Source organism: Balaenoptera ricei, chromosome 21 (assembly GCF_028023285.1).
Source record: "Balaenoptera ricei isolate mBalRic1 chromosome 21, mBalRic1.hap2, whole genome shotgun sequence".
Taxonomy (NCBI): Eukaryota; Metazoa; Chordata; class Mammalia; order Artiodactyla; family Balaenopteridae; genus Balaenoptera; species Balaenoptera ricei.
This window is the reverse complement of record NC_082659.1, coordinates 10,793,369-10,812,197: the sequence shown is the minus strand read 5'-3', so window position 1 is coordinate 10,812,197 and position 18,829 is coordinate 10,793,369. Positions and strand designations below refer to the sequence as shown.

Here is an 18,829-nt window from a genome sequence, read left to right as displayed (position 1 = left end):
GGTGGAGACAGCGTGGCCCCTGCTGCGTGCCTTTGCTTTGCACCCTCCGTGTCCTTGAGTTGTGACACGTGATGGCCTTAAATGTTTCCCTCTAGTGCAGGGCCCTGCAAGCTGGGGTCCCTGGGTTGGTTTAAGCTTCCAAGCCCTGGAACTGACTTTGCAAAATTCTGTGCTAATTGCGTCTTATTTTCACCCTGCTCCACGCTGTCTCAGGAGGTGGGTTTATGAGAAAATAGATTTCCCTTTTGCCAGAAAGAAGGTGACACTGTAGAGTGTTTTCTTCATTTAGTTCCCACAAGTGGGCCCTAAAGCGCCCCCAGTTTGCAAGGAATTGTGCCAGGTGGGCGCCGTGGAGGGTGTGAGGGGCCGTGGCCACAGTGCCAGCTCCGCGGGGGCCTTGGGGGGATGAGCTGCCGGACCCTCAGAGAGTCACGTACACAAGAAGGAGAAACCTTCACCACCCAGCAGCAAACGCTTCCCAAGGAGAGGTTCCTGAGACATTTCAACAGGTGAGAAGCAGCTGGATCTGGTATTAAAGGGAAGCACTTTTTCATGTGCAAATACTGATACGTGCCATCTCGTAAAAATCGCGCCCATTGCTCTCCACGTTGTTACTTAATCCTTAAAATGGGCAGTAAAAGCCAGACGCGTAGCTGGGCCTCTTTGTCGCAGGGCGAGACACACTGTAGGGGCGCAGGACCGGCCTGGGCTCTGGGGGGCTGAGCGGCTGGACCAGCGTCCAGCTGTGGAGCTTTCCTGTCGTGGGGCAGGGACGCAGGCCGGGGAGGACCGTGGTGGACACGGCGCGGACGTGCGTGTCGGCGGTCGTCTGCCCTGTGCCCACCCCACCCCCCACCCCCTGCCGGCAGCCCGCAGGGGGACCCATGGCAGTTCCAGGGGGCCAGGCGCCCCTGTTTGGAAATGGGGCCCTTGTTTGCCATCAGGAACTTTGCAGAGAGAATGGAAGGCCAGCCTGACAGCCTGCCTGGACCAGTGTCCCTTCCCATCCTGAAGCATTTACTGCGTGTCCCCTGTAGGCTGAAATCTAACACAGGTGCCCGGATCCCTGCCATCTGGCTGTGAAGGGGGAAGCGGGGGCAGTGGGTACAGCAGCTCAGGAACGAGGTGGGGGGGCTACTGCCATGATTAAAAGTACGCTGGAAGAGGGACTTTCCTGGCGGTCCAGTGGTTAAGACTTCGCCTTCCAATGCCGGGGGAGCGGGTTCGATCCCCGGTCGGGGAGCTAAGATCCCACATGCCTCCTTGGCCAAAAAACCAAAACATAAAACAGAAGCAACATTGTAACAAATTCCATAAAGACTTTAAAAGTGGTCCACATCCAAAAAAAAATATCTTAAAAAAAAAGCTGGAAGAGACCGAAGCATCCTTACCCTCCAGGGAGCGGCATCCGGGCAGGGGGTGAGGAGGACTGAGCCCCTCGGGGGACGCGGGAGGGTCTCCACAGTCACGCGCAGAGACCGGGGTGGGAGGCGAAGACCGGAGAAGTGAACCCAGCTGAAGACGAAGTGCGAAGAATAAACAAGAAGCAAGTGCTCAGGGGCAGGGAGGAGGCGCTCTTCATGATACAAACAGAAGTGAAACCTGCGTGAGGTCGGCTTTAACCTTGCGCGTGAGGCCAGCTCTGCTCCTTCTCAGAGGCAGACGGAGGGGGCCTGGACCCGGGGTCCAGGGCCGGAGCTGATGCTCGCCCTGCAGGGCGTCACGCTTTCTTCCAGCTGCAGATGCGACTTTGGGTCGACTTCGTTCTGGAAGGAGAAAGAGGGAAAGTTCCCTGTTAGACCCGGGCTCCTCTGTAGGCACCAGCCTCGCCATCCGAGGAAGCAGAGAAGTGTGTTCCCCGTGCGGAAGCAGCTGCCCGAGAGGGACAGGGTGCCCGGCGGGGGCTGGTCTGCCGGGCAGAGGCCACCGTGCGGTCCAGGCGGGAGGCGGGGAGAGAGGCGCCCGCAGACGTGTGCGTATCCAGTCGCCAGACTGTGCCCTGAAGATGCGTAATTTTAACAGTCCGTTCTTCCTCATTAAAAAAAAGTCCTTGATCTGTAGGCTATCAAACTTTTCTGAATGAAAGGAAAGTTCTGGAAAGGAGAGCTTGTCCCGAGGCCTGCGGACTGCTGGGTGGGGCAGGGCTGCCTCTCTTGTTCAGCGGGGTGTTTACTCAGCCGCCGCCCTGCGTCCCCCTCGCCACCCCAGGACCGCCCGCTGTCTCTGGGTTGGATTCCGTCTGCGGTGTCTCCGCACCCTGTTTACTCCTCCTCGCCCCGCCTCCTGCCTGGAGACCCCCCGGCGGCGCTGGACTCTCCCACCACCCCGGTGGCTGGTGTTGCGCCGGGGCCTCGGCCTCAGGCTGCAGCCGGTCCGCCCCCGCCGGGGCCTGAGTCCGCACCCCCGGGAGCCCCTGGGCAGTGTTGCCGTTTCCTTGGCACATGGACTCCACTGAGCTTTCAAACCCTGCATTTTCAAGCCACATTGCAGGGGTTTCCATGGAGACGGGCGCAGTGAGAAGCCGTCTGCTCCCAGAAACCCAGGGTGCTGGGCATTGTGACCAGATGGTGGGAAATCCACCCAACAGAAATCTTGATTTGCGGATCTGTTGTTTATATGAATTTAGCCAGAAAAAGAAATTCTCCTAAACTGAAAGTAGCGTCTGGGAAAAGAACGACGGCTCTTTGTTCTGTTTTGTGTAACTTGAGTGGATGCTGTGGTTTTTTGTGCGCGTCCTCTGGGTTCATTAGGATCTTATTTGCTGTTTGTGTGTTTGTGTCCCCAGCGTGCCCTTCCATAAAGCAGCTCTGACGCTCACCACGTGTGTGAATTTTGAGATGTTTTCACGTTGGGTAAAGGCAGAGAAACTCTTTCTAGTCCCAATAAGGAAGATTCTCTAACCGGCCAGGAAAAGTCCTCTTCTCCCTCCAGGGATGGGGTGACTCAGGCAGCGTTGGTTTTATCCCTGATGAGATAGGACGGGGCTGGTGGGGCCTCGTGAACGCAGCTTTAAGGGGGAACCAGGCCCGGTCCTGTGACCTCCCGTTTCCTGTCCTTCCCCGTCTCCAGAGCCTGTCCCGGGCGCCGGCCGACCTCTCTGCTCCGACACGTGACTCTAGACCACCCTGGACGCTGGGCCTCGTCCTCGGCGGCTCCCACCCCGCCCTCCCTCTGCTTGGACAGGCTGGGCCTGGCGGGTCCCAGCTGCCGGGCGGTGGACGGCATCAGTCCAGTGTGTCGGATTGGCAGGAGGCTCCTGGTGACCCAGGAGTCCGAGTGCGGCTGCCCTGGGGCTGCCCGAGCCCTTCTTGTTTTCACACCGAGGACCCTCCGCCCACCTCCAGGGCGTCCCTGTGTGTTCGGAAGGTGCACAGAGGAATCTGCCCTTTCCTTCCTTCCTTCCTTTTCTTTCTTGTTCCGCCGTCTCTGTCTGAACCTTGCATTTTACCTACTCTCTGATAAAGAGTAAAGAGGCTTTACAGGTACCTATTCATTTATGATCCTCTTGGTTACAGACACAGAGTTCTAAATCAGCTCCAAATCTCTGCACTGTCCCCCTGGGATGGCTGCTCACACAGGGCTTCCAGATGACTCCACCGGTCAGGCAAGAGTTACACTGAGGTGCGTAGATAGTCACCATCCTCACCACCCACCCACTTCACTCCTGAAACCCTCCAGTAGCTTCAGAACTCTTTGTGTGCTAACCGTTTGCTTTATGTACCCCCAGACTTAGATCATTTGGCTAAATGATCAGCCCGAGTCAGCGGTGGGTGCTGTTCTCGTGGGCGCTGGGAGCCTGTGCACCCACCCAGCTCATTGCAGGCCTTCTCTCCATCCTTTTAAAAAAGCGTTAGAGAAGGCTCACTGGGGCGCTCACGTTGGTGTTGGGAGGAGCGCGGTTGTTGAAACTTTGGTTGCGATTAAAGGTCGTTTCTAGAGACCAGGGACCTTTTACTAATAGTGATTACATCAACAGTGCTTTAAAAATACAAATTGTGACACATCCGATGGACTAACTCACCAGCGTCCTTCAAAAATGTCAAAGTCATGAGGGAGAGATGGCCTGAGGCACTGACCTAGCAGGTTGGAGGAGACTTACGGAGCTGTGACAGCTTCATGCGTCGTGGGGCCCGCCTTTGGGTCCCTGGGAAACCGGCCTCCGTGGGGAAGCCAGTGAGGTCTGAGTAGAGCCCGCGCTGGCCGGTGTTGCTGCAGCAATGTGAATTCCTGCTTTGGACGATGCTTCTGTGGTTCTTCGAGGTTAACATCCAAGACCTGGTGCAGGGAACTCTGTGCTGTTGCAGCTTTTCTGTAAAGTCTAAAATTATGTCAAAATGAAAGGTCGGAAAGGGAAAGGCATCTACTTACTTGCAAACGTTCACTTTTAGAAAAATCTGGATGAACTAGACTCCCTTCTTGTGTCTCCTTCCTCAAGCCCCGGCGTGAACACGCTTGAGATTTGTGCTCTTTTTGTTGTCTTGTTTTGCAGACAGAGTTTACATGGGGCCGGGGCAGCTGTATCAAGATTTACAAAACTTGCTGCATGACTTAAATGTCATCGGTCAAATCACTCAACTGGTTGGAAACCTCAAAGGAAACTATCAGGTGACAGTCGAAGCCACTTGGCTTAAAATTCTCTTTTAATTTCTAAGTCGTTGTCAGCTGTGATCCCACCTCCCAATTCTGCCCAAAGCGAGACCTGATGTTACTTTAAGAATCGATCTGATCGTGTATTTTCTCCTATTTCGGAGAAGGTGAAGCGCTTTTGGTGTAACTTTTGTTCATCCGGAGGCTGACTTGAGCGTCAGTTCTCTTAGGAATGTCCCAGCACCACGTGACCCGCCTCCCAAAGGTGCTTTTCTCCTGATCAGATGAGTGTTACTGGTCTCCCTGGGTTTTTCATGTCTTGGCATCACTTTTTTTCTCTCCCTCGGGATGGTCCTGTCTTATTAACATCTTTACGTGTGCTTGTGCGTTTCCTTCCTAGAACTTGAACCAGTCGGTAGCCCACGACTGGACCTCAGGTTTACAGAGACTTATTTTGAAGAAGGAAGAGGAGATCAGAGCGGCCGACTGCTGTCGGATCCAGTTACAGCTCCCGGGGAAGCAGGACAAGTCAGTAAACGTCGGAAGGGAGCCTCCGGGCCAGAACTAAGAACAGGGCCCTTTTTCATGACGTGCATGTCTTCGCGGTTTGGGGATTGTATCTGAGGGGCAGGCCCCGTGATTGGGTTTCACACGATGGAGCCCATTGCGTGGAGTGAATTGTCTTTTCTTCTCCCCGGCAGGTCCGGCCGGCCGACTTTCTTCACCGCCGTGTTCAATACCTTCACCGCCGCCATCAAGGAGTCCTGGATCAACAACCTGCAGATGGCCAAGCTCGCCCTCGGTAAGAGCCGGTTGATCTCAGCTAAATGAGGCATGTTCAAACAAGACACCGTGTCCGTTCCTATTCTGTGATGAAATGCACGCCCAAGAGGATAAGGTCATGGCTGAGAAGTAAACTTTACAATAGGTTCATCCATTCACCTGAAAGAAGGTTTCCACGTGGGAAAAATCAACCCTAGTGCAGTGATTTTTAAGACGTTTGTATTATAATTTAAGGGTTGTAGGGAAAAAACCTCACTTCTATTATAACAAAACATTAATATTAGTTGAGATGGTTCGACACAAGTGAAAGTCCTTTGAGTCTGTGGCCTGTGAGGCAGGACCCAGCCCTGGGCCTGGCCCACAGGATGAGAAAGTGATGGTTCATCTCAGCCTGTTTCCTCACCCCTCAACTGTGAAATAAAACACAGGAGTGGACTGAATTGTCCCTGAAGACCCTCTAAGCACGAAAAATAAGTCCTGTGGTTCTATCAGAGATGGGAGTGACTCTGATTATTTTCTTGTCCCTACGTCCCTTTAGCCTTGCAGTCTTTTGATCTGTGTATCAGACATTTAGATAGATGGGTGGGTGGGATAAGATATATGGATGTTATTTACACACACACAGGTCTGTTACTCAGAACACGGGGATGTCCTGCGTCTGTGTGTGTGTAAAACTCTCATTCAGGTGCAAAACAATCCGAAATGTTAACCGAAAATAAAATACGGAAGAGAAATAGGCCTTGTGATCTGAGGCTGGTGGCAGGAGGGCCATCCGGGAGGCCTGTGACCCTCGGAACAGGGCTCCCTCCCTCCCTGAATGACTCAGTGGTTTATCAGGCCAGGTTCAGGGTGACCCCGTGAACAAGGACCCGGATAGGCTCTGAGGATAAGCTCCTGTTTATCTTCAGATGCGTCACGTTTTCAAAGCTGAGATGGACGACTTGCTTTGCAGTAAAACATTTCTTCATTTTCGTCCTACTTTTTTATCCCATGGTTTTGTGCCATGTTAGAAAACTTCTCACTCTGTCCCTGGTGTTTGAATATAAACATCTCAGTTAGTTTGAAAAAGGGACGGAGGAAAACAGACCAGACAGGTGGTTTACGCTTTGATGGTTCGCAGTGGCCCTGCCCCCAGCCGATGGCTGGTCCACGAGGCGGGAACGTGGCAGTGGGCGTCCCTTAGACTCGGGCCAGAGCGCTCGCCTCATAAAGCCACAAGTCTGCAGCCTCCCCCGTGAGCAGAGGCTGTGCTGTTTTCCAGAAGGAAAACCCTCAGTTCTCCAGTCTTACCCAAAGTAAGGGCCAGACTCTCCCCCTGCCGCCGGGCCTGTGCTCGTTGCCCACCTCTGTTCCCTTCTCCCGGCGCGGGCACAGAGGAAGAGAACCACCTGGGCTGGTTCTACGTGGAGGACGACGGGAATCAGATCAAGAAGGAGAGGCACCCCCTCCTTGTGGGACACATGCCCGTGACGGTGGCCAAGCAGCAGGAGTTCAAGGTGACGGGCGGCAGGCGGTTACCAGGAAGGGGCGCCGGGGCAGCCTTGGGTGTGGCCCCTCCAGGGCCCGTTTGTGGAGAAGTCATTTAGGAGGGTGGTGGTCGGAAGCCAGAGGCTGCTCATCCGGAGCCGGTGCTGGGCCTTCCTCCGAGGCCCCGCGATCAGACCCAGCGGCTGAGGTCCGGCAACTCCGTGCCCCTCGCTGGGCGGCTCGTCTTCCACGTGGTCATAATTGGAGACCTTCCGGTGGCGCAAAGCATGGTGCCCACTCTTGGCTGAAGCAAAGCCCGTCTGCAGGTGGCGTTCTGTCAGTGTCCCTGTGCAGTGGACTCAAGCACTGCGGCCGGTGTCCACACAGACTGCAGAGACGTGTGGGTGTGTCTCTCTCTAAGAAACACATTTTTCTTTCTCACTTTGGTCTCTGGCCGACACTCAGTCCTGGAGCCTGGGCTTCCCTGGCGCTCCCTCAGCTGGTGGGGACCATTCCCGCTGGCAGAACCTGCTCCCCGGGAGAGGCAAGGGCCCTGTCGGTGAGGCCTCAACCCAGAGCTGCAGCTGCCCGGGGCACACTTAGGTGTTGCTTCTAAAAAGCAAATTTCTGAGACTCATACATCGATCTTCTTCTCTCTTAGTCTTTGGAGTTGCTGTGGTTTATGTCAGAGTGCTGTCATCCGTGTAAGACATGCCTTCTGGCCTCCTCTGAGTCCCATTTGAAATTCGGGCCTTTGATTTTTTTCTCCCCTTTAGATCGAATGTGCCGTTTATAATCCTGAGCCTTACCTAAATAATGAGAATCAGCCAGACTCGTTTTCCACGGCTCATGGTTTCCTGTGGGTAAGATGCTTTTGTTTGTTTTTAATGCAAGTTCACGAAGAATCCATATCCACAGCTAATGAGATGAGAAATGACAGATCTGAGTGGTCCGATAGCTCGTTGTTAGTGGCTGGTGTGTCCCAAATTGTGTTTATAAACATGGGGGTCACAAACAGGAAAGGGGGCTGATCACTTTTGGAAAAGGTGTCAAAATCTAAGGCATTAAAACATTTCTCTCTTTGCTTTTTCCTGTAAAACTTAACCAGATTAAATTCAGTCCAAAGTCCATTAACTAATAGAAGCATTGAAAGATTTTTTTCTATTTGGGCGGTTAAATGGCATGGAGTTTTTTCTCTTCCAAGACCATGCTGGCTGTTTACGCTGGGAACTTAGCAGTTAAAATTAGTTTCTTCCAAATGAAGCGCTGCCTTTGAATGGTCCTGCGTTTGCAGTAGACATTGCTGGCTCATGCAAACCAGAGGAATTGCTCGTGTGGTGCGTTTTCAGGTCTCCTGGTGCCCCCCTCGTGGGGAGCCGCCAGACCTCCTCCACGATGGGCCCTCTGTCCTTTCCCAGCCCCACCTGGCTCTCTCCCGGGTGTCCTGACTCCGCTTAACTCCCCACACACCCCGCCCCGTCTCACAGCCAGAGCGCTGGCCTGCTTGAAGTCCCTGGTTGGGTTTTGGAAAGAAAACAGCCTGATGAGCTGATATCTCTCTGCACTCAGCCCAGAACGAAGGGATGGGCTGAATTCCCTCAGGGTTTTTGAATTTTAGAGGAAGTTTTTTCCATCTCAGGACCTGCACCTGGTCAGACCCCCCCCCGCTTCCTGTCGGCCTGAGCGGGCTTGGCAGTTTGACATTGTCCCAGGAAAGGCAGGATGCTTATTGATCAGAAGGGAAAAATCCGTTAGAATAAGGAGAGGGTCACGACATCCTCAATATTGATGGAAAAGGAGAGGAATTTGTGAAGAACCCGGAACCAGGCGAGCGTTCTCTTGTAGAGCCGGGCATGCTCTTCCCTGGTAACAGGATCCAGCTCCTTCCCACTGAACAGACAATCAAATTTAGGTTTAAGTTGGGAAACAAACCTTGCTGAGTGTTCCTAAGTGATCCAGCAAACAGGGGGCTCATAAATATCATGGCAGCAGTAGTACAAGTTCTAGAAAAACAACAACACTCCCTGATGTGTTAAATGCTGGGGACCCACTTTGAGATCCATTCTCACCCCTTTTTGTCTCTTTTTAAGTCCTTGTTTTTTCAGGCAAGGCCTGGTTTAAAATTGATACCAGCCTGCTTTTTCAGACTTCGAATTGTGCACCGATAGGCCTTTACCATCCTGTGGTGCTAGGTGTGTGGTTTTTAAAGGATATAAATGTGACTTTTACAAAGACAAAGCTGTGTTCTTGTTATTAAAATTTAAAGAAAAAGATGACCTAATTAAACACGTTGCAGAGGGAGCGGGGCTCTGTGAGCAGACTGCTTAAAGGTTATCTGGTCCTCGTCGGCGAGCTGGTTCCCACGTGGGAGCCGGATCCTGCCATGGCCGTGGCCGTGGCCGTGGCCGTGGCCGTGGGGTGTCAGCAGTGCATATGCTGTGGAGCCCCTTCCAGCCCACTTCTTCCCTCCCGAACCCCCCCAGATCGGAAGCTGCACCAGTCAGATGGGTCAGATAGCCATCGTCTCCTTTCAAAACTCCAGCCCCAAGGTCATCGAGTGCTTCAACGTGGAGTCCCGCGTCCTGTGCATGGTGTACGTGCCCGCAGAGGACAGGCCCCGGGGGCCCGAGAGCACGGGGGGCCGAGTGCTGGGCGTCCCCACCGTCTGCCTGGGGACGGAGGAGGGGAGGTGAGCGTTGCACACGGGCCCCGCGGCTTTGCCAGCCGCGAGGCGGCGGAGTCCGCCGGCCCCTCCCTGACCCCCCTCCGTTGGGACGCGGGTGGAGACTCTTGGGTCCAGGACTTTTGAAGGAGCCAGTGAGTGAGGAAGTTACCCTAGGAAACCCCGGGGGGCAACAACTCCTTGCGGGGAAAGTTCTAGTTCTTCCTGACCTTTGCCGTGGACACGCTTCGTTCTTGTTCATGCTTTAAAGTGCATGTCACTCTTGCACTTTGGAATGAAACAGAGCCTTGTTCTGTGTTATTCTCACAAGGAACATGGTCAGAGTGTAAAGGAGAGTTACGATGATTTTCCTGATGTGAAGTTCCTAGATCTATAGGAAGAACTAAGGTGTTTGTTTGTTTGTTTGGTTAATAACGCAGAACTTCTCTTTTAAAAGAAAAAAGAGATCAAAGTGGTAGCAGTCTTTACAATACGGCCAAGTGGGATGTTTCTGGAAGGCGTGGGAGGATGCGGGGACGGGCAGGAAGCTTGAACGTGGTTCTCCGGCTCGGCAGGCTGGCACTTTTCCTTGTGAGCGAACGTACCCATGAGCTGACATTTCTCTTTTCCAGCATTTCCATTTATAAAAGCAGCCAAGGCTCCAAAAAGGTGCGGCTCCAGCACTTCTTCACTCCCGAGAAATCCACGGTCATGAGCTTGGCCTGCACGCCCCAGAGCCTGTACGCCGGCCTGGTCAACGGGGCCGTGGCCGTGTACGCCAGAGCGGACGGTGAGCGTGGCGCAGACGCGTCTGCAGGGTGGCAGGGGTCACTGCCGCGCCTGGGGTGGGGTGAGGGAGTTTCACTCTGCACCGAGCCTCGCATTCCATCGGCTTTTGTCACCCCTCGTCCCAAGGCACCTGTGACTCGCTCGGTCCTGAAAGGAGGGTGTGAGATAGACCACCACCCGCCAAGAGCAGTGCAAGTCGTTGCAGAGTCCGTCCTCCTGCTGGCTTCTCTGTGTTCCTCAAAGTGATGAGTTCATTGCAGGCCTTTATCCTGCCCCTGCTCGAGGCCCTCGGGGCTTCTCTTTTGGGATGGAGTGAAGTGCATGCCCCTTCGGCGTGGTGTGGCTGTCACCAGCCTGGTGCTTGGGACCCCCCGGGACCCCCCCCCCCCCAAGGCTGGGGGCCCGGTGTCATCATCACCACAGGGAGAATCTGATTGTCAGCTTGGTTCAGGAGACCCTGGGTTGATCACCTGTGGGCACACGTTCCAGCGGGTCCTACTTCTCACACCCTGAGGGGTTGTACCATAAACAGACCATAAAACTAGGGCTTAGGCCAGCTTGCGGGGGAGACTGGGGGGCTCAGGAGCTCTGGGAGGAGCGCCTGCAGGCACTGGGGTCCAGGCTCTTTGGAGGACGGCAGTCAGGCGAGCCCTGGAGGATGAGCGGCCATCCCAGGAGTCCTGAGGCTGGAGCCGCTGCAGGTCCCTGGGACGCGAGGGGCTGGAAAGGCAGAGGCAGTTCCTTCTAAAGGCGGATTCCGGGGGTGGGGGGCGGGTGTCAGGATCAGGGGCACCTCGGGGATGATTACTCTGCGGAGGACGCGTTGTTTCTCTCCTGCTGGATGTGATTTGTGTTTAAATACACATTTATTTAGAATCACGTGAGTGTTTATCGTGGGATTCTCTGTTTCTCTTCTCTGCAACCTTTGTCCAGCTTTGGTAGCACGGCTTTGCTCATTCAAGTTGTTTTTTCCACTGCTCCGGTAGAGATTAAATTTCATGGGAATTATTAACTAGTTGAAATTTTGAAATTACTATAGTATGTCTGGTCTAGCAAGCTTCCCAACTTGATTTGGAGTGTTTATGTCCATTTCTTCCAGTGTTATGAATTTATTTAGGCTTCATTTTGATTTATTTAATTGGGGAGGGGAGTATTTGAACCTTTTTTCCCAGCTTTATTGAGCTATAACTGACATATAACATTGTGTAGGTTTAAGGTATACAGTGTCTTGATTTGATACATATTGCAGAATGATCACCGCCGTCTGCCAGCTCACACCTCCATCACATCACATACTTACCGTTGCTTTTTTGTGGTGAGAACATTTAAGATCTAGTCTCTTAACAACTTTTAAGTGTATCATACAGTGTTGTTAACTGTAATCATAATGATGTGCACTAGATCCCCAGAGCTTATTCATCTTATGACTGAAGTTTGAACCCTTTGCCAACATCTCCCATTTTCCCACCCACAGCCCCTGTCAACCACCCTTCTACTCTCTGTTTCTGTGAGTTTGGCTTTCTTAGATCCCACATAAAAGTGAGATCATACGGCATTTGTCTTTCTCTGTCTGACTCATTTCAGTTAGCATAATGCCCTCAAGTTCCATCGTGTTGTCACAAATGACAAGATTTCATTCTTTTTTATGGCTGAGTAATATTCCATTGTATATAGGTACCACATCTTCTTTATCCATTCATCTGTTAATAGACAACTTAGGTTGCTTCCAGGTCTTGGCTGCTGTAAATAGTGCTGCATTGAACATTGGGGTGCAAGTATCATTTCAAATTAGTGTTTTCATTTTGTTCGGTTATATACCAAGGACTAGAATTGCTGGATCATACGGCAGTTCTATTTTTAGTTTTTTTGAGGAACCTCCATACCGTTTTCCACAGTGGCTGCACCAATGTATTACATTCCCACCAAGAGCGCACGAGGGTTGTCATTTCTCCACATCCTCACCAATACTTGTATTTTCTTGTGTTTTTGATGATGGCCATTCTGACAGGTGGGAGGTGATATCTCACTGTGGTTTTGATTTGCATTTCCCTGATGATGAGTGATGTTGAGCACCTTTTCATGTACCTGTTGGCCATCTGTATTTCTTCTTCGGAGAAATGTCTGTTTGAGAAACTGAATTTGAATGAAATTGAAAGAAATATCTTCTTTTAAGATGGATCCTGGAATTCCGAACCTCAAACAGTGATAAAATTAAGCGTCCTCCCAGTTCGAAGTCTGCTAATGATGGAAGACACACTGTGGGCGGCGTCTGGAGGTCAAGTGTCTGTAATCAGTGTGGAGACTCACGCCGTGGAGGTAAGTCATTTTAAGTGGTTACACAGTGCGGGAAGACGCACTCCAGAACCAGTCCGACTAACTTCCCAGGCTGAGGTCGAAGATCGCCTCTCGTGGGTAGAAAGCTCACGCAGTGTCCTGCCTGCGGCTCTGTGCTGAAGGAAAATCCCTCCTAGTGTGGCTTAGAAGGAAGGATTAACTCGAAAGTCCCACAGCCCTTGTCTAGCCACATCCATGGACTGATTGTCCGTTATTTACCTGCTGTTAATACAAACGTTACTTTAAAAGGCATATTCAGTATGAACATACTAGTAAGTCTTCAAGGACATGTGGAAAATTAGTGTTTGGTTGAAGAGGCGTTTCAAGTCGGTGTGATAAATGGATTATTCAGTAGAGATCATGGTCATTGGGAGAAACCAGAACTGCATCTCAGGCCCCAGCTCTTCACCGTTGCAGGCATTCCAGAACGAGGGACGTTAGAATACAAACAAAGCCACAGACTTACAAGGTACAAACAGTAGGATGGTTCCGTTACTTTGCAGTGGGGGGAACTTTCCAGATATGTCGTATACCTAGAAGTTGCCATGGTAAAGAATATGATAAATTTGGTAAAGTTTTAGAACCTTTTTCTTTTTGACATCTACTATGTGTTGTTTGTATTGAAACTCTCGTAAATGAAAATTGGTAAAATATTTGCTGCATCTGCCACCAAGTGTTAATGTTCTTATGTAAAGAGAATTCTTGTTAAATTAAAAAGAAGAAACCAGGCTAATAGAAAATGTTCAAAGGACATGAAAAGGCAGCTCACAGAAGAAGAAATACAAGTAGGCGACGTACTCACAATACACACACACAGATAGCGTACTCACACGTGGGTGTACGTAAACATGTAGACATACACGTGTATATGTGTATATACATATATACACACGGAGAAGATGAATTTCACTTCTCATTGGACCTCTTGAACGTTTTAGCCACATTACTAAAACATGCGATACACGTGTAATATGTTTAGCCATATGACTCCTTTTATTGTTAAAAATGAGACAGACCTACTTATTTCCTGTCTGTTCATCACCGTGTCTTTGCTCCGCCTCCGCGCTGCCCTAAGGAAACTCCTCTAACACGGGTGCTTTTGCAGCCAGTGAACTACCTCACAAGTGAAAACCTCGCGACCCTCACGAGGAAGGTGGTGGGAAGAGATGTGTGTTCAGGTGAGGGTTGCAGGGCGTGGGCCCATCTCTCTGTGGATCTGGCGCCTCTTCACACGCTGCCCCGAATCCCTGTGGGCGGCTTGGGGAGCAGGTCCACGCCCAGGAGCCGAGGTGCTGCGGCCAGGAGCTCGGTCCTGCATGGACTCAGGCTGGCGCTCTCGCTGTCAGACCGCACACCGTTCTTCCATCTGTGTTGTTTCCGACGTGACCTCCCCAGGGGCCCGCAGGACGGAGCCTCCTCAAGTGACAGAGGGTCAGCCGGTCAGCCGGCCAGCCGTACGGGAGACGGGGCTGATGTCCAGAATAGGAGGCAGGAGACAAACCTGTGAAATTGCTTTTGCTCGTTTTTTTTTTGTTTTTTTTTTCCCCCCCACCGCCCAGCGCAGCTTGTGGGATCTTAGTTCCCTGACCAGGGATTGAACCCGGGGCCTTGGCAGTGAGAGTGCAGAGTCCTAACCACTGGACCACCAGGGAAGTCCCTGCCCAGTATTTTTATGGGAACTTCTTGTTTCTGCTTCTCTCCACCTGCTCCTTTTTACTTCGCGTGCCTCAGACTAACAAGAAGCCCTCAGTGGAGTGTGGAGAGGTCGTTAACCACGGCCCCTGCGCAGGGCACTCTATAGACGCTGTAACCGCTGCTGGCTTGTATTCCACTGCCTTGTACACCAGCAGTGTCGCACCTTATCGGTGACGTAGTGAGGGTCCGAGTGCAGATCCTAACTCAACCCTGCACTGCACGGTGGTCGCAGGTGAGCCGCTTACCTGGGCCTCAGGCTCTGATCCGTAAGCTGGCGATCAACCAACTTCCTCGTCAAAATGAGAGGTCATATTGCTAGCAAAGAGCGCCCCAGTAGTGGTTGCTATTTATTACTAGAATAAATTACTATTGGAGTAAATAAACAAGAGCCAGAAATAGCATTCTGTTAGTCTGTATTTCAGTTTCTTTTCACAGAGAAGGAATAATAACGTAACAATCTTTCTTTAGAACATCTCTCCAAAACCAATACGTTAATTTTGCCATAAATTCGTACCGAAAGCCGGAATGATGGTTTCTGTAGCTGCCACCAAGGCGATTCCAGACTAACGTAACGTTATGACCTGATTATCATTAAAAGGTTATTTCCACGTGCTCCAAAGGACGTATATGCTGTAAATCTTGAAGACTCAGCAGTAACATATTTGGATTTAAATAAAAGCCTCCTTTCTGTGCATTTTTAGTACCCAAATGAGTAAATGTATTTATAGAGAGAGAAGCAAAATCTACTCTGTTATTAAAAAAACGTAATTTATCCAGTAGTTCCGCCGGGCAGGGAAACCACAGTTGGGGCTCCGGTGCAGCTCTGCAGGTTTGAAACCGCAGTGCGTCTGCAGCCTCTTTGGTTGGGGTGAGGGCGGCTGCTACAGGGAAGCTCCCTGAATGTGCCCTGTCTGTAGGGCCAGCGACGTGGGGCCACGAGGCTGCACTCGCTCTGCGTTGGGCTGAGCAGGGTGCGAGGTCTGAGGTCCAGCGGCGTGAATGTTCTCGCGGTGGCCTCTGCAAGGCAGTGGTTGGCACAGCTGCAGCGGGGACAGCGGGGCTGCAGTGCCAGCTCGGCGTCCTGATGGGGCAGCGCCGAGCACCTCACCCAGAGACGCCGAGCCAGGCGGGCTGTGTGTGCCCAGCGCAGCAGGAATAAAACCCCCCGCCTTCCCGCCAGGTCAGGGAAAGCGGACGGGGAGACGTAAGTGTTAAATGCACGGAATGCAGCTGCAGTCACCTGGATCTGGGGTGGGGGGGGGGCGCCTTCTTTCTTCCTTCCCAGCTACGTAGGGCCTTCTTCACGGGGTTTATTTCATGCCTTTTAAGAAAACGTTGAGCTTTAGGAACATGGACGCAGCTCTGAAAGCAACCTGACGTTGAGGAGCAGGCGGTTTGTTGTGGATTCTGCGGGTGCTGACCTCACAGCTTTGTTTCTCGGAGCCCCGATTGCACAGGTAGTTTCGGTTTAATTACTGGAGCTGTTTAAAGTAAGACCTGTTCTTCCTCACTCTTGATTTTCTGCAACGTGCAGTGTTCCTGACTCAGGACAGACAGACAGAAGGACAGGAGAAGAAGGAAAAGCTTTCCTTCCAACCCTACCCCCGACGTTGAAGAGAAAAATAGAATGAAAGAATGAAATGGATAAGATACTAAAGGTGACCTAGTAGCAGAGCGTTTTCTGAGTTGAAGCATTTTTTTCCTGATGAGATAAATTCCCGTCATTGTATAGAAAGACACGAATGCAAGGCACAGAGGCGACAGGCCCAAGCTGGCAGGCGGACCGGTTCTTGAACTCCTACTGCCGGTCCCGGCCCTGCTTCCCTGCAGAGACCGTCAGATCCGCGTGATTTCAAGGTGGCGGGAGACTTAGACACCCTGTTGCCCAAAGTTCCTGTTTTCACACAGAAAACCAAGCCTCTGAGAAGGTGGGAGACAATGGCCAGCATCCCAGAGATAAAGTATTGTTCACATCACCCGTCATCCAGCACAAGCATGTCACGCATTTAAGAAGTACAGGTGCTGTAGAAAAAACCCAAAGCCCAGGAAGAACTCACAGGCCAGGTGCGGTGCCAGAACAGGTGAGGGCAACACCAGCTACCTGGCCCCTGCGGGCAGGTCTGGGGTCAGGACTGGCTACGGCATCTGCAGGGCCCCATGTCCAATGTCAGCCCGGATTCCGAGATGCCAGCAGCCAGAGCATCACGCCAGGTGCGGGGCCCTCTGAGCCTGAGACCCCGCGAGGGTCACAGGCCCGTGAAGCCGCCCTGTCTGGGGAGAGGAGGACTTCAGCAGGTGGCAAAAACGCACGGCATCTCAGAGGAGGAGTGCTGTGTGTCAGGACGTGAGAAGGCGGTTCCTGGAGGACCTTTGCCCGGAAGCAGGGTGAGTCCGAGCGTGGGGACGTGGGGTTGGCGCAGGTGTGGTCAGAGGGCACCTGGTCCCTCGTGCGCAGGAGCGTGCGGTCCCCTCCTCGGTTCCCGGGGTTTCCGCCTCTGTTGCCGTGAGCGCTCACGGAGCCTGTTGGGCAGCGCTGGCGAGGCCGAGGCCGTGACCGTGAGGGCAGCCGCGCTTGGCTCCGTTCCCGGGGCAGGTCGGCGCGTGACGTCCTGAGCCCCGCCACGCTGTGCACGACGGGGGCCGTGTGGGGATTTAACCAAGGGACAGACGCCAGGAAATCTGTCTTCTCCGAGGATTTTTGTTTTGCAAGGAGTTGAAAGGGGGGTGAGATTGGAGACTGAAGACTCACTGAGAAGGTTGTTCCAGAACTCTGTCGGGAAAATTCCCCTCCCTGTGGGTGGAGGACAGAGAGGGAGACTCTGAGGTAGATTTTGCAGAACGAGGCACTTCTGTAAAGAAAAGCAGCCGGTTGTGAGACGCCGAAGACCCGTGAGCAGACAGTGGTGGACCCGGGCGGCCGCTGCAGCGGTGGAGGTGGCCACAGGACGGCCGGGAAGCAGCATGCAGGACGCGTGGGACAAGATAGCCCGCAAGACAGAGGATGCGAGTGGGGTGGCCTAGGCAGTAACCGAACGGAGCCGCCGGAGGGCAGGGAGAGGGTGGGCCCCGACCAGCAGCGGCTCTGGGCTCCCTCCTCCCCGGGCTTGCTGAGTTCTTAGAAAGAAACTGGGGTTGAGGACCGGCAAACCGTGACTTTCTCGCTTCTTCCACAAGGAGTTTCAACAGTAGCTGTGAAAGAGCCAGCAGCCAGAAGGAGAGCGAGTCCTGTGCTCCTTTACGCTCAGGTAGCACAAGGACTGCTCAGAGTCCTGTGACGTTTTTCTTCCCTTGTTAACCTCTTTGGAAGCCGCCTTGCTCTGCCAGGGATGGCCTTCCGGGAGCAGTGAGCGCCTTGTCCTGAGCTGACCTGGAGGATCAGCCGGGCTTTTCCTCTGCAGAGACGCAGAGCTGTGAGGCCGTCTCAGCACATGTGGGAGGGGTGGGCCGCTTGCCCCATTCCTCCCAGTCGGCCCCGCTCTGCTGCTGAAACCTTAACTGCTCGGTGATACACGGGGCAGTGGGACGTGAAATCGTGCTCCCGCTTCCTGCGGCCCTGGTCTCGGCAGTGGGCTTCCTCCGAGGGGATCTGTACCGGTTCACAAAACAGCATGGGAGCTAGTCCCCATGAAGCCTGCCAGAGAGGAAAGCCATGTCTGTTTCTGTGGTACAGGGCAGCCCCAGCCACCTCCACAGGCTGTCCGCAAAGTGAAAAGACGACCCACGGAATGGCAGGAAATACTTACGAATCGTGTATCTGCCAAGAGTGCGTAACAAAGAGCTTGTATAACTTACAGCTCAACGATCAAAAGAAAAATAGTCCAGTTCAAAAACGGACCAAGGATCTGAACGGACGTTTCTACAAAGAAGATACACAGGCGGCCACCCAGGGAAGGGTGTGCACCATCCTTAGTCCTTAGGGAAGTGCAAACCAAAGCAACCATGAGACACCACGGCACGCCCACGAGGATGACAGCAGCAGAAGAGGGACATGAACAAGTGCCGAGAGGACGTGGAGAAGTCGAGAGCTGCACGCATCGCTGGTGGGGACGTGAAACGGGGCAGCTGTTGGAAAGCAGTCTGTCCTTCCTCAAAAGGTGAAACGTGGAGTTGCCGTGTGGCCCAGCGTTTCCAGTCATACGTGTGTACTCAGGAGGACTCACTCTGTAAGAACTCGGGGCTCCTTCCTAACCGCCGGCACCGGCTCGTCCCCACTGACACGTGTTTAAATTAGACCTGTGATGATCGGGGTTGCTTTGTGGGAGGGTGCACACGTGCGTGGAGGGAGGTGCCTGTGGAGGTGAGCATAGCACGGGCATCTCGGAGGAAAGGGCGGCCCCCCGGCTTTGGCTGCAGGAGGGGCCGAGGGCCCGAGCCAGTTGCCCGCCCCGAGGGCAGGGTCCTCGTGTTCCCTCCTGGGAGGTGCGCGGGGACTCCGGAGGGAACGCGCGGCCCCGGGCACGTGGTGATGGCAGGACTGGGTGCTCAGGCCGTCGGGGGCGTCCGCGAACTCCA

General features: G+C 53.1%; 1 protein-coding gene and 1 non-coding gene across 7 annotated transcripts in view; one reads left to right on the top strand and one right to left on the bottom strand.

Annotated features, from left to right (window-relative positions):
- Positions 1 to 18,829, top strand: part of ARHGEF10 (Rho guanine nucleotide exchange factor 10) — an 87,218-nt gene that overhangs the window by 55,903 nt on the left and 12,486 nt on the right. For all 6 annotated transcript variants that reach the window (XM_059909807.1, XM_059909810.1, XM_059909806.1 and 3 more), the window contains 8 exons: positions 4,490 to 4,605; positions 4,988 to 5,115; positions 5,289 to 5,389; positions 6,745 to 6,866; positions 7,614 to 7,700; positions 9,321 to 9,526; positions 10,132 to 10,289; positions 12,462 to 12,604. In XM_059909807.1, the coding sequence (XP_059765790.1) occupies positions 4,490 to 4,605; positions 4,988 to 5,115; positions 5,289 to 5,389; positions 6,745 to 6,866; positions 7,614 to 7,700; positions 9,321 to 9,526; positions 10,132 to 10,289; positions 12,462 to 12,604 (1,061 nt within the window). The remainder of the gene's footprint in view (positions 1 to 4,489; positions 4,606 to 4,987; positions 5,116 to 5,288; positions 5,390 to 6,744; positions 6,867 to 7,613; positions 7,701 to 9,320; positions 9,527 to 10,131; positions 10,290 to 12,461; positions 12,605 to 18,829) is intronic.
- TRNAE-CUC (transfer RNA glutamic acid (anticodon CUC)) lies at positions 14,202 to 14,274 on the bottom strand. The gene has a single exon. It is a non-coding gene; the product is annotated as a tRNA-Glu (tRNA).